Source organism: Panthera tigris, chromosome D3, assembly GCF_018350195.1.
Source record: "Panthera tigris isolate Pti1 chromosome D3, P.tigris_Pti1_mat1.1, whole genome shotgun sequence".
In the NCBI taxonomy this organism is placed as follows: domain Eukaryota; kingdom Metazoa; phylum Chordata; class Mammalia; order Carnivora; family Felidae; genus Panthera; species Panthera tigris.
In genome coordinates this window covers 37,836,546-37,856,610 of record NC_056671.1, presented here as the reverse complement: position 1 = coordinate 37,856,610, position 20,065 = coordinate 37,836,546, and the positions used below count along the sequence as shown (strand labels likewise).

The window sequence follows — 20,065 nt, the reverse complement described above, 5'->3', positions numbered from 1 at the left end:
ATCTGATGGGTGGGTCAGTTGCCACCTAGGGTGTGTCTTCCTCTCTCTAGAGCTGCTGGGCATGGGTTTTGCTAAGAATGACTTTAAGTCATGTATAAGATCCAGTTCATCCCCCAAAGAATGGACCCATTCAGCAAGTTTTCCAAATGTTTGCATATTTTTATAACCCTACATATCTTTTATATCTGTTCAACTTACTAAAGACCAGACCCGTGCCACTATCATTTTCCCATGCTCCTCATTTTTATCACAACAGTCACAAAATATTGGCAACAATCTCTCATTTCCACTTAAAGTGTTTTTCCAAAAAATTATTTTTCTACACATAGCTACCCGCCAAAGAGGCTTTTCAGGAAAGACTTGTGACAAACACACTGTGCTGCTTCCAGTTACATCATGGAAAAAAACCAAATGAGTTTTTAAAGGCTTCAGGGTGCTTGGATGGCTCAGTCAGAAGAGCATGTGACTCTACCTCGGGCTTGTGAGTTTGAGCCCCACACGGGGGGGAGGGGGGGGTAGAGAGAAAAAGAAAGAAAGAAAGAAAGAAAGAAAGAAAGAAAGAAAGAAAGAAAGAAAGAAAGAAAGAAAGAAAGAAAGAAAGAAAATAAACTTTAAAGGTTTAAACTTTGCATCGGTTTCTTCCTCAAAGAAAAATAAGTCCTTTCTTAAGTAGGATAAAAACACTTTTTAAAAAATGCTTCAGCTAGTGCTAATTCTCCGGAGTAAATAATTTTAAAACTGTCCCTTAGAAATTTTCTAAGCAAAATACGAGAACTGATACCAAAAAGAACCTAAAAACTATTGAAAACTAATACATAAATTTTCTATTTAAGCTGCTCAAGAAAAGTATCATTTGTTGAGTATCTACCAGGAGCCAAACACACTATAAATACTTTTTCATTCAATCCTGACAGTATTATAGGCTAAGAGAAATTACCTATTACTCTTAATTCACCAGCAAGTAAACTGGGAATCAGAGAAGTTAAACAATTCAATTGTTGGAAGTCACACAGCCAGTTAAGTGGCAAAACCAAAATTCAAATGAGGTGTCTTTGAGTCTAAGCATACACTATTTATTTCCTTTCACATATCAAAAGAGAAATTAAAAGTTTGGACTTTTAAAGATAACATTTATCCTGGGCTTAAAACAAAACCGTGACAGGACATCCAGGGCCCAGGCATCTGTCTGGATCAACTTGCCTGCAGCCGCTGGCCTGAACCCTAGGGAAGTTTCTGTGTATTATACTATAACGCCTTCATTGTGAATTAGGTACTGTCTAAAAGAAAGCTTTTTTTTTTTGGAGGGGGACGTGGGGAGGTGCCTGGGTTCCTCAGTTGGTTCAGAGTCCAACCTTGGCTCAGGTCATGAACTCATGGTTCGAGGGTTCAAGCTGCGTCCAGCTCTGTGCTGATAGCTCAGAGCCTAGAGCCTGCTTTGGATTCTGTGTCTCCCTCTCTCTTTGCCCTTCCCTCGCTTGTGCTCTCTCTCTCTCTCTCTCTCAAAAATAAATAAATGTTAAAAAAAGAAAGCTTTTTTTAAAAAAATAGGATTAATTATGCTCATGGAAACAGTAGAATAATAGTAAGATTCTAGTCATGAACATTCCAAGTGAATTTCTAAGGGATTCACCTGTTCTACAAAAGGGAGCTACCATTGGGGCGCCTGGGTGGCTCAGTCGGTTAAGCGTCCGACTTCGGCTCAGGTCATGATATCACAGTTCATGGGTTCGAGCCCTGTGTCGGGCTCTGTGCTGACAGCTCAGAGCCTGGAGCCTGCTTCAAATTCTGTGTCTCCCTTCCTCTCTGTCCCTCCTTGGCTCACTTTGGCACTCTCTCTCTCTCTCTCTCAAAAATAAACATTAAAAAAAAGGGGGGGGGGAACTACCGTACAAATGCAGCTTTGCACTTAAACACTAAAACAGCTAACAACTTTAGCAAAGCAGCAAGAACACACTACCAATTCCTATCTCCTTCTGGCTTTTGAGGGAAATCCACAGGTGTTCTCTGGAAGCCCCAGGATCACATCCATATTGGTACCACATTGGTCCCAGGCATAGGGACTCAAAACACAACAGTCATACTTGACTCTCCCCTGTGCTTCACAAGTTTGGGAATTATATCCAAATGCAATGAAGGAAGGTCAGCATTAGGGCTGGGAGAAGAATGAGGGCACAAGTGAACGCAGATCTGAAGCACACAGTGAGACCAGAGAGTACCACACACACAAATGGTGGAACCCTTCAGATGACTGATCGTTAACAACTCAATTACTCTGATGTACAGGAGCCTCGACCGTTACCCGCCAACACGTGGCCCTCACCGGGAAGGGAGAGACAGACAACCAGGAGACGTAAGCAGGACCCCACTTGAACTCCTCACCGTGACCCAGTCTGTTTGCTTTTTTCTCCACTTCAGGTGCTTCTCATTTTCTCCGGATCCTCTCTTCAAGAATGGCACCATGTTCTTCTCATCCCCCTGGCCTTCTTCCCTTCTTTTTGCTTGCTGCCTGTCCCTTCCTTCCCCTACCGAACAACTCTGTTCTAAAGCTGTATGTGAGCAGAACAAGGTAGGCATCCACATGGGAGGATGGAGGTGAGGGGCTGTAAGGAAAACACCCACATGTGGAGGAGTCCAGCACAGAGTACGGCAACCTGGCAGGGTGAGGGAGTGTCACCACAGAGGGGTGCAAATGGCATGGGGCAGGGAGTGAAGGAGTCCTAAACAAGGTATTGAGGGCATCCATTTGGGAAGCTGACCCAGCGTTTAGAGTCAGAACCATTCCCTATAGAAGTTGTCTGTGTGATTTGTCACGCATTTCTGCCCACAGCCACACACAGACGATCATGAGGGGCTTAGTTGGCTTGTGCTCCATATCTGGCCTTGGGATCAGAATTGGCCCTTTTATTCCTGACACCAAGAGGGATTAACTTGCCTCACCTCCCTGAGCCAGACCAGGCTGGCTCCTGGAATGGATTAGAGAGAGAGGGGAAATATGCAGATGCCCAGGCTCCTAAGATTGTGAGAGAACAGAAACAGAAAGGAAAAAAAAAAATCTTGCTCAGGGCTGCACTTAGGCACACTTAATGACTAACCATAAATCACAAATGGGTAACGCATATATTGCCCTGGTGGGAATAGTTTGTTGGAAGTGTCACCTGAGGGGAGGACGCTCTGCCCAGGACCCTCAATCAGGACTCCAACCAGGCTGGTCACCGCAGGGGCTTCCCCAGCCAGAAGGCTGGATGTTGTGAGTACCAGATTTGATGTATTAACCCTTCTTTGTTCTTCTCTGTACTTCTCTTCCTCTTTATGTTTACTGTAATTGTTTAATCCATATGTTCCCTTTCCCTTATAATTAATAAAGCTTTCTTCCATGAAACCAAAAGTGAGGCTAACGTGAATCACTACAATAAGAACAAGAGCCCAAATGGGGCAAGGAGGACTCCCTCTGGATGGGCAGCCTGGTGCACAGCACTAAAGCCCAGTTAGGGTGAGAATGGTGTCCTTTAAAGAGGCGGCATGGGAAAAGGAGGGAGCCCAGGATGGTGAAGCCTGAGTGGGACAAGGTGGTCACCCATTCCAGGGAGGGGTGGGTGGCAACAATGATTACATAGAGGAGGATTTAGCAAATATACTAAAGATAACGAGAGCCACGTTTTTCACTGTCACAAACTGTGATTCAAATACATGAAGGGGAAAACCAGAATAAATCCTATGGGATCAGAATGAAAGTGGAGGTATCACTGTGAATGCATCAATTTCAGTATACAGAGAGAGACTGATATAAACAAAAAACTAACATGAAGTGTATGTGTGTCTGTGTGAGTGTAGACATATATTGTGTGTATAAATGTGTATGTACGTAGATGTGTGTGTATAAACATACAAAGAGACACTCCTTACCTCTGTCCACTGAGAGGGTCGGGGAGTAATGACAACCTGTTAGGAATGAACACACTTAACCCCAACCATGAAGAAGAACCAGAGGTCCTTGGAGATATTACTGATTCAAGGCCTGGGGCAGGGAGAATACAAGATGAGCCTAAAACAACTTGAATCACAAAATATGGAAGTGCTCAAAGAATAACACAGACATATCAGAAAGACACCAAAACCACTTGAAGAGGCTTCTACTGGCCAAACTTGAGTCAATTTGAGCACCAAAATAGTGACAGGAATTGATTAAAATCCAATGAATATAAGATAAGAAACTCTATGTCCATATTGAAATAAATAAATTAGGGAGGGGAGGGGAGGGGAGGGAAGGGAAAGGGAAGGGAAGGGGAAGGGAAGGGAGGGGAGGGGAGGGAAGGGGAGGGAAGGGGAGGAGTAAGTTAGGTGAAAAACAGAATATTTACAGCTTCTAATTCTCTCCCTATAAAACTTATTCCCTCTTATTCCCTCTAATAAGGGAAGGGAGGGGAGGGGAAGGGGAGGGGAAGGGGAGGGGAGGGGAGAGGAAGGGGAGGGGAAGGGGAGGGGAGGGGAGGGGAGGGGAAGGGGAGGGGAAGGGGAGGGGAGGGGAAGGGGAGGAGTAAGTTAGGTGAAAAACAGAATATTTACAGCTTCTAATTCTCTCCCTATAAAACTTATTCCCTCTAATAAGGGAGGGGAAGGGGAGGGGAGGGGAGGGGAGGGGAGGGGAAGGGGAGGGGAGGGGAGGAGTAAGTTAGATGAAAAACAGGATATTTACAGCTTCTAATTCTCTCCCTATAAAACTTACCAATTCCAAAGGAAAAACTGTAACTTTACAGTAGAGGAACCCGGCAGACACCAGGATAATCAAGGGGTCAAAGTAAGTTATCATCAGAAATGGGGCAAATCATAATTGTCTGCCATCTGACAGGAGGCCCAGGGAGAAAAGAAAAAAAAAAAGCATCACTTCTGTGATGTACAACTTGAATCTAATCATAAGGAAATATCAGACAAACTCAAAATGGGGAACATTTACAAAATAACTGGCCTGTGATCTTCAAGAGTGTCAAGGTCAAGTCCAGGGAAAGCTGAGGAACTGGTCCAGACGTAGGAGACTGCAGAGATAACTAAATGCAATCTGCATTCAGAAATAGATCCCTTCACCATAAAGGGCATTGTCAGGATAACGGGTATAACCTCAATGGGGTCTGCAGCTTGCATGGCAGTAAGGTATCGACTTTAACTTCCTGCCCTGAATGGTTGCCCTGAATGGTTGTGCATGGCATGATCTTGTTTGTAGGACATTACATACTAAAGTATTTGGAGGTGATGGGGTACCAAGCTGGTAAGGTACTCTATAATTCAGAAAGAGAAAATGTCTCTGAGCTGTACTTGCAACTTTTCTGTAAATTTGAGATAGTTCCAAATATTTCAGAAATGTATTTAAGAAAAGAAGAATTTCACTCAGTAGTGCTGAGAGAGCACAGGGAGATGAAGTAGTCATTAAACACGGGCATGTCAGCAAATAAGCCCACAGTCCAAATTAAATATTTCACATGAAACAGTTTAGGTTCAAACGAATATTGAAATGCCCCCAAAGTAGCAGCTTTAATCTCAGTAGCGAAAGGTAATTATGCTGAACAAAAATCAAACATGCTTTAAAACAGCAAAGCACGTTAGTGGAAAGAGTCCTTTGGTTAAGCCAAAGTCTCTGGTTTTAGGAACAGAACAAGGAAGGAGGAGAATAGGTCCTGCAGGAGGAGATGATGGGGTGTTTTGCTTGGTGAATTGATGGTGGCCCGCCACCACCAGGCCCTCCCTATAAATACGAGGCCTGCACAGCTCGAAAGCTTCCCAGACACCCCCACTGGGACTAAGTACTGCTCTGTGACATTTTCTTTTGCTAAATCAATCTAAAAGTCAGGGCACTCAGTCCCCTTCCCAGAGTTCAATACTCTTATTATCCACCAGGGACCTCTAATAACAGAAGTAGTAGAGGCTCCTCTGTGGGGCAGCTTGAGAACATAAATAATCTGGAGGCTTCCTCAGGAAGTTCTTTAATGAGGTAAAAATTTTAATATGATGTCTGCTTTCATATATTAAAGAATTCAACACGGCCCATAAAAACTGTCTTTATAAAACAGGTTTTATGAATGTAGGCCCTTGTCCTCTCTTTGTGCTTTATACAGTTCTAGTCACTGGTACCATCTACCGACACACGTGCTCCTTTCCTCTGTGACAGTGTATATTCACACTCCTGCTTCTTTACCCAGAGTGGCAGAATCTTACAGGGGACGTTTGGTAACTTAATTAGGTAAGTTCGAAGATGAGCTCACTAATAAACCACTATATCAAGAGCAAATAAATTTTTTTACAGAGTAGTATTTTTGTTAAAGTGCATGTGGATGTGTTTTATTTATTAAAGTTTCCCCCTCCCCCAAAAAGTACTTTAGTTACAAAGAAATCCCCTGCTTATCTCTGAGTGATAGTTTCATGGCTCAGTGAAAATGTAATTCTGTAGGTTCAAAGCATTCAAATACCTAAACATTTAACTGTGCACTTAATGATAGTAAATGCCATCTATAAAAATAAGAACTGACTAAAGTAAAATCGATTTGGTTTTCCCTTTTCTGATGGAATGCTGTCCATTGTTAGGTAAGGAAGTACCTTGATGGGAATAAACAGACCTCTCATAAAGTTTTAAAAATGTGGGCATTATTTCCATTGCAAGAAAGTACTTCCATCATTACACCTAGGAAGTAAGCTAGTTACTCTAACAACAGACTCTGGGGATAATGCTCAAAGGACCATCTTTGAATCTCTTAGAATCACATTTAATGAACCATATCCCCCAGCACCAAAACTACTCTCCGAAAGTAAGTTAAGCACTTTTGGAAGCTGTGTTAATTCTTCTTCAGGCCATTTAGCTAATTAATCCTTCAGAGCTCTAGTAAATTATTACTTCAGTATACTAAAGAATAAATCCTCTGGCTGGATTACATGATTTTTTAAAAAACACCAAATTTAAGTGGGAGACATAGCATATTATATAACTTAATTTTTAAAAGCCAAATGCCCGAGGATATGCTGAGAGAAAACAGAATAGAGAGAAAAATACTAAATAAGCAAAGTAGAGAAGATAATGAGGTTTGAAAGGATCCAGCTACTTGGATTAGGCTAGAAAAAGAAGACTCCAGGCAGAAGAAACCGTTCTTCAGACAGCAAGGTCTATACTGCATGTTCTGTTAGGCTGAAGCCAAACGGGGAGAGGCAGAGTTCAGTGGCAGGTGCCTGGCAAGTTCCAGAAGCTCAGAGGCCTCTAATGATAATCTAGAGAAAGGATACAAGGCCCTCTACTAACAGAATTTCAGATACATTTTAGCCGGGTAAGAGAGGGTAAAAGCAGTACATTTCCTCTCACTTCAGAGAGGGTAAAAATGTGAAACCACTGAAAAGTGAGTAGGGTCATCTCAAGTTGAGAGATATTATTTAAAAGATATCAAGAGAGATGAGTAGAGAAATGTTGGTAATTATTTAGGAAACTTGTGAGTATGTGAGAAGGAGGGGTCAAGGATATCTCCAGGACTCTAGACTGAGTCCAGGTCAAAGATGGTGCTACACTGTTGGTGGGAATGCAAATTGGTGCAGCCGCTCTGGAAAGCAGTGTGGAGGTTCCTCAGAAAATTAAAAATAGACCTACCCTATGACCCAGCAATAGCACTGCTAGGAATTTACCCAAGGGATACAGGAGTACTGATGCATAGGGGCACTTGTACCCCAATGTTTATAGCAGCACTCTCAACAATAGCCAAATTATGGAAAGAGCCTAAATGTCCATCAACTGATGAATGGATAAAGAAATTGTGGTTTATATACACAATGGAGTACTACGTGGCAATGAGAAAGAACGAAATATGGCCCTTTGTAGCAACGTGGATGGAACTGGAGAGCATGATGCTAAGTGAAATAAGCCATACAGAGAAAGACAGATACCATATGGTTTCACTCTTATGTGGATCCTGAGAAACTTAACAGAAACCCATGGGGGAGGGGAAGGAAAAAAAAAAAAAGAGGTTAGAGTGGGAGAGAGCCAAAGCATAAGAGACTGTTAAAAACTGAGAACAAACTGAGGGTTGATGGGGGGTGGGAGGGAGGGGAGGGTGGGGGATGGGTATTGAGGAGGGCACCTTTTGGGATGAGCACTGGGTGTTGTATGGAAACCAATTTGACAATAAATTTCATATACTGGGGGAAAAAAAAAGATGGTGCTACAGACTAAGGGGCTAGAGAGGAAGCACACTCAACACCTAGGAACAAAGAATTCAGCTGTAAAGGGGATGTGAAATCTAAAAAGTAAGAGAAGTAAGAGCAGGGAAGCTTCCGCTGCTTTGGGAGGTCCCTCGTTCCATTCAATCAACAAAATGTTGGCAACTATCTGTGGGGCACTGGTGTAGGAGGAAAGAATAGTGTGTGGGGGACGGCTGAGCATAGATGCCAGATGGTGAAGACAGGATGAGTTGAAAGCGAGTGAGAAAACAATGTCTCTCTCAAGAGACTGGAACTGTTGGTGGTGACTTCCAGTCACAGAGAACAAGACTCTGGAGTAAAGGAAATGTACACACAATGATCATGTAAAGTGGTATTCTGGACTGGATTTGGGAACAGAAAAGGGACATTAGTAGAAAAACTGGTGGAATTTGAATAAAGTACAAAGTTTAGTGATAGTGACGTACCATTGTTAATTTCTTAGTTCTGACAAATGTCCTGCAGTCATGTAAGATATTAATGTTTGCAGAAACTAGGCAAAGGACTGAGCTCTACTATTTCTGCAATCTTTCTCAAGTCTAAAGTTATTCCACAATGACAAGTTTACTTACAAAAAAAAGGAAGAAATCCAAAAGCAGACATTCCAACCACATCCTTCTTTCCATAAATTGAAGCTTTGAGGAATTTATTTTTCAATATTTGCTTGACTGTACCATGATTACGTACTAATTGTGAAAAAAAAATACTTGCAAAATATACGAAGCATTCTTTTATTTCACAACTTAGAAATAATAATCATTATAACACGTCGTTCCTTCTGTTCCATAGATATGTGCTTTTTTTCAATCATCACTGAGATTACTCTCCTGAGCTTTTCCCCCCCTTAATATGTTATCATAAACTTTCACTCCCGTGTAATTTAATTTTTTCCAAAAGCACTGAAGTGACCACACAATTGCTTACACACAGTTGTACCACAATGTCTTACCTACTCCAAATTTGTTGGACATTTAGATCATTTCCAACTTTTCTCCACTTATAATTAGTACTACAGTGAATATCATATGCATAAATTCAATGCGGATGACTTATTTCATTAGGAGAAATTCCAAAAAATGGAGTTCCTGAGCTGAAGAAAATGTTTATTTAACACTTTTGATAAATGCCATCACTATGTCCTCCAGAACAATGGAACAACTTATACTTCCAAGAGCAGTGTACTGGCAGCGCCCCCCACCCATCAGCAAACAGGATCAGCATTTTTGTAACTGTTGTCAATTGGAAGGCTAAGAAATGTTCATTATTACATTTAAATGTGTATTTCTTTGCCTTCTAGTAAGACTAAATGTATTTAACACATTTATATTTTAGCTACTTTTATTTCCTTTTCCATGAATTCCTGTTCATGTCCTTTGTTTTTGCGCTGAGATCTTAGTGCATTACTTCTTCTAAATCTGTTGTGTGTATGAACCTTCTTGATTTCCACTTTAATTTTTATTATGACATTCTTTGATTTACAAAGTTTGATTTGGATGTGTATACATGTCATTTTCCTTCATAATTTCTTCTACTCTTTTTATGTTTATACAGACCTCACTGCCCCAACACTCAACTAAACAAATATTAGCAGTAGCTAAAAAGAGCACTTAAAATTCACAAGGGGGGGGCGCCTGGGTAGCTCAGTCAGTTAACCATCCAGCTCTTGGTTTCAGCTCAGGTCATGATCTCATAGTTGTGAGACTGAGCTCCACATCAGACTCAGCAAGGAGCACAGAGCTTGCTTGGGATTCTCTCTCTCTTTCTCTCTCTCCCTCTCTCTCTGCCCCTTTCCCGCTCTCTCTCTCTCTTTCTCTCTCTCTCTAAATAAATAAACTTTTTAAAAAAATTTAGAAGGGGAAAAGCCAGATCACTTGTCCAACTGAAGAAATGAGTTGTTTTTATTTTCAAGATTTCAAATGTACACATCTGGGATTACACAGTGATTGACGACACTACTTCTATACCTTTAATCATACATAATTATTAACAAATACCGAGACAAACCTTTTCTTAGTGGTATCCAATATAATTACTAAATTTTTTCAATCACCAGGAATAACATAGCTCAGAAAGTCTCCAAAAGAACCAAAAAAAGTTAATCTCAGGGCATGACTGTCAGGAAAAATCTAGTTCAGCTAGTTCCCATGGACACAAAGAGCTATATGAGACAGCATTAGTACTTTAATTATTAGCAGTTATTCTTCCCATCCCATTTCTAAGCACGATTCATTTTCTCTACCTTTGTGTTAGCAGCTACAAAGGGAGAATGTTAAAGTAACAGGTAAAGTAGAAAGCGCATAGGCTTTAGAACTTGCTAGCTGTGGGTTCAAATCCTGGATCCACCATTCACTAGTTATTTACCCTAAATAAGTCAAATGGCCTCTGGACCAACGCTCCATCATCTGTGTAACACTGCAGTCAGTATTCGTGGCACAGACTGGGCACTCTATAAATGATTTGGTAATGATTTCCAAGGAAATGCCTTCCTTGTTGTAAAAGCAGGACTAAGAATTAAGTGTTTATTTTTCAATACAATTTTCTGTTCACATATAAATGTGCATGTGTACATTTGTTTGCTTTCCTTGTGTTATTAAGAAACTGGTAAGTGACTAAATCTTTTTTGTTTTGTAAGTAGCCTACAGAAAAAATTAAACAATTTCCAGAAACTATGGGAGGAAAATCCCCACTTTAATATGAAGATGATAGGCCATTTAGGGAATGGTTTCCTTCATCCCACTAAAAGTGGTACTTCAAAAGCCTCTCAAATAATTCAATTTGCATTTCAACTAGCAGTCCGTAGTATCTGTATGCACAAACCAAATCCCATCCTTCCTGTAAACATGGAGCTAACTTCAGTGGTTGGGGCAAACAGCAACAACCTCAGATTTGAGAAGAATAAACCACTGGGGAAACTTTTGAGAATGGACCACTACCCATAAAAACAACTCTGACAATGGAAGAACAACAGCAAAAAGTCACTTTGTATTGAAACTGAAAAACTATTTATGATAAATATATATTCGGCTATAATGGAACTATAAATACTAAATTTAAAAAATCTTAGTTTTAAGGACTGAACATTCTTAAATTGTTGGCCTAACTCTGCGTCTTTTTCTTCTAGAATAAATGTTTTAGCCATGGAATAAGAGAATCTAAAACAATTTGCATTCGTGTGAAAATACAGCAGCAGAGGAGAACAACAACATAATAAATCACAACCTATTTCTGAGAAGAAAAAAAAAAACAATGTTTAAAAAAGCCCCGCTGTTAGGGCCAGGTAGAGTCCAAATTTATTTCTAGAATTCCAGTGTTGCATAACTGAAGTGTATTTCAATGGAGCTGAACATCAAGTTACATAATTACCAAATTACTGCATTCTATTTTGCTTTCTCAGCAAAGAACATGATGGGTCTGGCTGACGGCGACAGAAGAAAAGAATTAAAGCAGCATATTTTGCTTATAGCAGAAAACAACTTTTATTTTAAAAGCATTTAGATGGAAGATCACAAATTTTCAATTTTTTGTCCCTAAACTAAGCAATATAAAATGGTCTTTAAAAACCTCAATTTTTGTTTGTCATTTTTTCAAGGTATTTTTAGTTGTTGCCATTGTTTATTTTAAAAAGCTCACTCAACAAATACTTAACATATGTTAAAAAGATCATTAGAAAAGACTTATCAAATTTATATGCTTCCTTCCCATGGAGAGTAGCACAAATGTTGGACATTCAGCTACATTTTACAGAACATTTAATAATGGAAAATATATTCCAGGAAAATATCATCTGCACTTGTTGATTTAAACTTAAAGCATCAGAGAATTAGCTGAATATTAAAAAGTTGTTATCTAAAACTTATTGATGTATTAATAACCATAATGAGCGATATTCATTTTAGAGCAAGTGTGCATCCTCCTCTAAAACATGACTTCAACGGAAGAACACAAATGCAATCATTAGAAGATTAAACTACTCCGGGAAGAGCTTAAACAAAGAATTATAATAAACTAAGTAGCATCTCCCATTGTCTTCTTCTCTGGGAAGGTTTACAAATCGGAAGTTATTTTACTTAAAGCATTTTTAAAAAGCAAATAAACGAGATCAGAGCATCAGACTTTTTCTTGATGTATATTATGTGAAAATCTCAGATGACTAGGATGGTCTACAGAGGGGTATGGAACACAATGTCAATAAATGATACTATGATTATACACTGAAATAAACAAACCTAAAACAATGAAAGCTACCTAACAAAAACTACACTTAAAAGTTGTTCATTGTTGTTCACAGACTAAAACTGTAAGGGATGGTCATGATTACCGTGACTCAATGGGGTGGCACCATCCCTGGGCTTCTTTTCTTCCTCAGCTTGCTCCTAGAACACAGAAAATGTGGTTTAGACCATATTTTTGGATACATATTGGACACACCAGAAAGACCTCTTCTGTGTGCAGGAAGCCAAACCATGAAAAGCACTGTAAAGGCAGCAACAATCCATGAGTAGCCAATGCCCTCAGCTGGGTGTGCGACCTCAGAGGGCACACCATGATCCATCTGGACATGGCAGGAATCCTCTATTACTGTCTTAACTCTTTTCTGGCTAAAGTATGAGAGAGAGTAAGGTTCTATAATAGTTAACGCAGAAGCTGATAAGGACGCCTCCCTACTGCCTGTGTGTGACACTGCGCCAGAGGCAGGCTGATGGAAGAGTCAAGTCCCACACCACAGCCAAGCCTCCTTCAGCCGACCGGCATCTATGACAGTTTATTAAGGCTCAGTCAAGATAACGTTATCTAATTTTAGGCAAACTGACCTCCAGAGAAGAGACAAATGACTTCAAAGATTCCTTTGAAAAAACCCCAGACTGCATATGACAAACAATACAAGCGCCCAGAAAGACCATGGCAGAGCTTCTCTCCACCGAGCAAGCAACTCATCAGACATTCTCACAGCAACTCTCGAAGAAAGGCTGACCACCTAACAAAGACTAAGGGAACAACTTCTTTTTGAAAGATACTCACAGTAACAAAGAGCGTTTGTTAGTGGGTACTCAGAAATGTGTTTCATTTACACAATTTTGTAGTCATAAACACTGAATGCCCCCCATTCAAACTCATAATTATACACTTAAAAATTGAGGAGCAGAGTTTCCCAATTTTAAAATCCTCCAAATGAAGGGTTTCAGTGGGCTCTGAACTCACTTTTGGAAATATAAATATGCAATACCTCTGATTAGTTCCCAAGAAAAACCATCATCAGGGAAGATGAAAAGTCAGCAGCTGAAATACACAAAAACCTTCACATAACTGACGGGGGTGCTGAGAAATGAGTGTCATGATTAGCAGGTTTGGCTAACAACCGTTTCTTCAGATTAGGCCTGTTTACTCTTGGGACATATCTTTTTAAGCTATGACAAGGGTGACTGACCACCCCAGTTTTCCCAGGACTGACATAGCCACAGCACTGAAGCCTGCATGTGGGGAAGCCCTAAGTTCTAGACAAACCAGGATACCCAGTGATCCCGGCTATGACAACCATTACAACCGAACCTACAAAAACAGACTTCAGATAATGCCAACACAAATCTTTGAATCAAGCTTTCAAAAAAGAATCATGCTTGCTAATATTTTAATGAGAGCAAACTTGTTTGTAACTGTTAAAATAAATAGCGTTGATTTCATTTTTCTATGACACTTTCTTAGTTTCTTCTTTGGTTTATGGCTTTGAGGTGCAAAATACAATTTGAGTAATAGTAAATCATACAATTCTCAAATAAACAAATAACCCACATGTATTGAGATATGTGATTAATGTTTCTTTATTGATGGGTAAGCACACCAGGCTGCCACTTGCTGATACAGCCAGATACAATCGATTGGGAAAGCTTGGTATCTTTCTATACATATAATTTGTTTTTTTAAGTTCATATGGCTTAAGGTAAAAATATACAGAGAAACAAATAGAGTGAAAACTTTCCCACCCATCTTCCCCACTCTGGCCAACTCATAACAACTCCACCTGGAAATCACAGTTACTAGAGTCTAATATGTCTTTGTAAAGTTTTCTTTATAAAAACACAAAGAAACATTAATATATGTTCTTATTGTCTTGCTTTTATGCACAAAGGTCACACATCATAATACAGTTTTTTCCCTCTCTTTTCATTTAACAAAATACCTCAGAGATCTTTATCAGATTATGAAGAGCATTCTCGTTTGTTCTTCACAGCCGCACAGCATTACACTGAATGGATATTTCATGATTTACTTAACTGGTTCCATATTTATGGATATTTGGGCTATTTCCAATCTTTTTTTCCCCCAGTCATATAATGCTACAGTGAAAAACCAGCACGTATGTCATTTTGCATATGTGCAAGGGTATCTATGGAATGACTTCTCAGGAGTGAAACTGCCAGTCAAGAGACTCGTGCTTTCCTGCTGCCAATCCCCACACGAGCTTTCCCACTCAACAGTCTCACAAGCCTTGGATCAGTGCCTGCTTTCCCACAGCCTTGTCACCAGGGTGTGTTATCAAATTTTTGGATTTTTGCCAAGATGGCGAGTGACAAACATCTCACTACAGTTAAATGTGTGTTTGTTACATTATGAAGAAACTGAAGATCACTTTGTATATTTAAAGCCACTTGTATTTCCTTCTCTGTGAAATATCTTTTTACATCCTTAGTCCGTTTTCTGTTGGAATGATTGCTCATCTTTGGGTCTTGATAAATGAGGAAGATTAGTCCTTTGTCTACATTATGAGATGCATTATTCTTTTTCCCCAGTTTGTCATTTGTCTTTTTCATTTTTCTTACGGTATTTTTTAATATGTAGGGATTTTTGTTGTTTAAGAAATGAAATTACAAACTTTTCTTTCGTGGCTTCTCAATTTGAATAATCATTAGAAAATCCTTCTCCACTCCCATAATTTGGCTATTGTTGAGAGTGCTGCTATAAAAACCTTCTACTTTGTTTATGTCTATTACATTTACGGTTTATTTTTTCACATCTGAATCTTTGATAAATCTGAATCTGAGCCAGGATATAGTGTGAAGTAAACATCCAGTATTTTCACCCAAGTGGCCCTTCACCTCTCCCAACATGTATGGACAATATACTGAACTCCCATGTGCATTTGCTCCTACTTCTGGCATGTCTCTTCTGTTTCTTTGTTTATCTGTCTTTTCAGTTAGCAGTACCACACTGTTTTAATTATGACAGCCTTGTGTTTTAATATGATTCCTAGACTGTTTAGCGTTTACCCACAATAAGCGAGTTCCCTTCTGTTCAAGTTTTAGAGTCAGGCATCTGAGGGTTCATCCCCAATCCACCTTACCGGTGGTATGACGCTGACCGAGTGACCTAATTTCTGCGAGCCTCAGTTTTCTAATCTGTGATCTGGAGACCATCTTAACTTCTTTACTGAATTACTCCAAGGAATAGAGATCCACAGGTAAAACCTGACTGCAGCCCGTAACACCTGGCAGACTCTCCATGGTAGCTGTCACAGTTATTCTGCCAGATTTCAAGCTGCAGACTTGAAATGGATCCAGACTTAATAAAAATTAAGTTAGCCTTCCTATTTGTGTTTACTGACTGAAGAAACGTATCTCAAATGAACAGAATCTCTGATGAAAGAAAAATTCTGAGAGAGAGTAGAGAAGAATCTTAAACCACTAACTGAATTAATTACCTATTTAACAAATTTATTGAGCAATTCTTATATGGCAGGAAATGCACTGGGTTTTAAGGCGCAAATGAAACACAACACCCAGTGTTTGTTCACTGACAACCCATCATCTGATAGGCGTTTACTACTGAATGGCTGACTGAGGAAAGAATGAAGCCTTACATTTACTCTTCTGTCCCCCCAGCTCCTTATGACATACATTCTCACCCCCACTGCGACAACCCTGCAGCTGCCCGTTCTCCATGCACCACTCTGGCCTCACCTCTGCCTTCCTGCCTTCATGCCTCTCATGTGCAAGCATCCCCACTGCTCTCCGGACTTTCTGTCCTGCCCACCCCCTGTTCTGTTCACTCTGACACCTGCCAACCCACTCTCAGTCTCACAGACAAGATGACCAATGGATCCACATCTCCCTCCACCATGTTTCAAACCTGCAGATCCAAAGTCCCACTACACAGCTTCATCTGGATGCCTTACAAGCTCTTGAAACTCAGTAATTACCAAAGGGAATTCATCATTACACTCTGAACCTCTTCTTAACCCCTGGCCAAAGTTCCCCAAACTCACTCTGCACTTTGTTTCACCCACACTGCCTCCTCCACCAGCTACTCTCCTTGCGGATTCTCAGATGACCCTAATGAGCAATGCCCTTGTAGAATCCCCTCCCCTGAGCGGGGGTGAAATTTGTTACTTACTTCTAGACCATAGAATATGCCAAGGTGATGGGACAGTCAGTTTCTCAACTGCATTACAATATATGACTCCACACTAGCTGACTAAAGCAGGAGGATCTCCGGCCTTGAAATAGCAGGCTGCCATGCAGTGAGAGGACCCCATGACAAGGAACTGTGCAGGGCCTCTTGGAGCTAAGACTGGATCTTGCTTGAGAGCCAATGAGAAAACGGGACCCACATTCCTACAACCACAAAGAACAGAATTCTGTTGACAACCACATGAGCTTGGAAGAGGCCATTGAGCTCCAAAAAGATCTCAGCCAGACCAACACTTTGATTTTACCCTTTGATACCCCAAGCAGAAAATTCATTTAACTCATGCCTAGAAGACTGACCTATGGAAAGTGTGAGGTAATAATAAATGGCTGTTTTAAGCCACAAAGTTGGTGGCAATTTGTTAAGCAGCAATAGAAAACTAATACATGCCTATTTATCCTTTAGAAGTTAACACAAGGAGGTCTCTTTGCTCTTACTTCCTCCTCCCCTCTCCGCCCATGTTAAACTGGGCAACCTACTGAATCCTGGAAATTCCCTGTACAAATCTCTATTATTGGGCCTATCATCTGTCTTATTGGACTCACCTGCTTTGAGGAACTTACTGAAGGCACAGTCTCAACCATCTTTCATCCCCAAAAGGTAACTTGGCACCTAGTCTAGCTCAACAAATATTTGCTGAATGAAGGCATGAATGCAAGTACTTCTCCACCTGGTAGATTTCACATCCAAAGTTATCACGCAATTAATAAATAGCATCCTGATACAACATACTATAACCTAGAGCTTGTCAAAATTTAACATGCATATGAATCACCTGGGTATTTTGTTAAAATGCAGATCTTGACTCTATAGGTCTGGAATAGGGCCTGAGATTACCAGTGTCCACCAAGCCCCAGCTGATGACACTTCTGAAGGTCTGTGGACCACAGCATGAGCTGTACAGCCACCATCTTCCAGGCAGAGGGTGAGAGTAGAGAAGCCATCCTATCTACCTCTGTTCTACTGCATGTGAAATGATGAACTGAATCGGTCTAATTTTCTATGGCAGTTCTTTACCCCAATTTCATCCCTTTTTACCCACTCAATACACAGGAAATTTACATAATTTGAAACAACACCAGTCTCTTCTCATAAAGGTTTTACTGCAAAAACTGAAATGGTAACAAGAAATAGTATTCAAGAGTTGATTATGTGAGCACAACAGCTACTGAAGCATTTTTATAATCACTGTATCATTCAAATATAAAAAGAAATATATAATATGCTGTCTGTCACTCCGTTAGTGGATTAGGATGTTTGGTTCACACTTCTTTATTTGCTATTGAAATTCTGCCTAGATAGAAGAAACATATCCCTCCCAAAAATAACATTACCTCTCACTTCAGAGTTAAATTATCCAAGCTCCTTATGTACATATGTTTTTTTTTTTTTGGATGGATCAGGTTATAGATATGTAGACATATATATGAAAGGTCACCGTTTTGTATTTAAGAATAAATTTATATTTCTCTTAAGATACACCGACCTCATTTTTTTGGAAAATTTTGCAAATAAAAGAGGATTTAATATCTTAAAATAGATCAGAAAAATGCTGAATTTGGGGTCAGGTGACCCAAGGTCAAGTTCCAATCCCACCCACAAAGAGGTATGTAACCATGAACAAATAACATATGTTATCTGCACCTACTTTTTCTTGTCTATAAGAAAAGGGATTGGACCAAATGTTCTCCTGCAACAGGAACTCCTGCAAGTTTTAACATTCTGTGCTTCTGTCTGAGCTAATTAATTATTTCATCAAGGTAATAAATCCACACTGCTATTAATGACTAGAGAGTTAATTTTTTTAAAAAGGAAAGGAAAAATGAGCACTTTTCCTTATCTTCCCAGACAGAACACTTAAGGAAATCAGTATGAGTTGAGAAAAATAAAACCATTACTATGATTTCTCAGGTTTCAAACTTTACTCTTGAAAACTGAAAATAAAGCTTCAGGAAAAAAAAAGTGCTCTGAAAAAGGGAAGAGAGTGGTTTAAGGAACATAAAATAAGTCTTGCTATGGTGCATTTCCATTCACCAATTTAAAATCCATCATTTAGGAAGAGAGGATGATGAGGTGAGATAATAACCAAAAGGCTTCATGTTCTGCTGCCTCCTGATGGACCCGGATGCATCATATACTTTTACTACAAGTTACAGTGACTTTTCTAATTAATAAGTGTCGACATTTCCCTGTCTATGAATTCCAATCAAGGAAGCAAAACAAAAGATTTTCACCTACTGATATGTGGTTTGCAATTTCAAGTCTTTGCCCTGGAACTTCCAGATACTGCCCCTTCCTTTCTTTCACCCTCAGACCAGTCCCTGGAGCACTGGAGGATTTTCCAGCAACCACTATTCCTCTCCCATAAGAATACAGGATGACACCTATTGGTTTCATGGACAGTGGAAAACACTGAAATCCCCTTCGATGACTCCAGTAACAAACTACCATTTGAATTTCACTTGCTGTCTCAAGTCCACTTTTCAAATTCTCTTTTTCTCTGATTCAATGTGGGTGACAAATTGAAGACAAATGAAATTAACCTTTCAGATAAAATAAAAAAACAGAAAAGGATTATTTTTCGTTGCTCTACTGCAATTCAGATGGAGACAGAGAGAAGGAAATGATCTCATTTTATTCAAATATTCAATATTCATTGTGAGCAAAATCTATTTTTCAATGGCAGTCACCTCTGGATCTGTTAGCATCACTCTACCTGAATAAAAACAAAATCCCATGTTAGAGGTCTAGACTCTGAGGAGGAAGGCTGTGATATAATTGTTACAAATGGTATGTGCCCTGTTCAGGGCCAGCTAGGAGCAGGGTGGGAAGAGGGGGTGGGGGGAGGAAATCCCAGGCATATTTAAACCAGTATCTGCTAAGATGTTATAAAAAATCAAAGAGAAGAAATCTAAAATAGCTCTATAAATATCTCCTCTCTATGGTTCCCCCATACATATTTTTTGAGGTGGTGGAGGGGCACAGGGAGAGGGAGAGAAAATCTTAAGCAGGCTTCATGCCCAGTGCAGAGCCCGACATGGGGCTCGATCTCACAACTGTGAGATGGTGACCTGAGCAGAAATCAAGAGTCAGACGCTTAACCGACTGAGCCACCCAGGAGCCCCTAGTTCCCCCATATATAAATGCATTCTATTGGCTGATGCAAACTAGTATATCAGTCATGTGTAGGGCAACAAAATGATAAAAAATTAAGTACTACTGAAGATTAAGAAACGAATGTAACCTTACCCTAAACATTTTCTCACTAATTAAGGATATTACAAAATAATTTCATTACATTATGCCCAAGTAAAAGCCAACCACAGCTCCCTCCTGCCAATACGTATATCAAGTTCAGCAGATACAATATCAAGTACAACTTCCT

At 39.9% G+C, this 20,065-nt stretch overlaps 1 protein-coding gene across 7 annotated transcripts in view; it reads right to left on the bottom strand.

The window, feature by feature from the left end:
* L3MBTL4 (L3MBTL histone methyl-lysine binding protein 4) overlaps positions 1-20,065 on the bottom strand; it is a 441,589-nt gene that overhangs the window by 325,016 nt on the left and 96,508 nt on the right. For all 7 annotated transcript variants that reach the window (XM_042961817.1, XM_042961811.1, XM_042961816.1 and 4 more), the window contains one exon: positions 12,539-12,593. In XM_042961817.1, the coding sequence (XP_042817751.1) occupies positions 12,539-12,593 (55 nt within the window). The remainder of the gene's footprint in view (positions 1-12,538; positions 12,594-20,065) is intronic.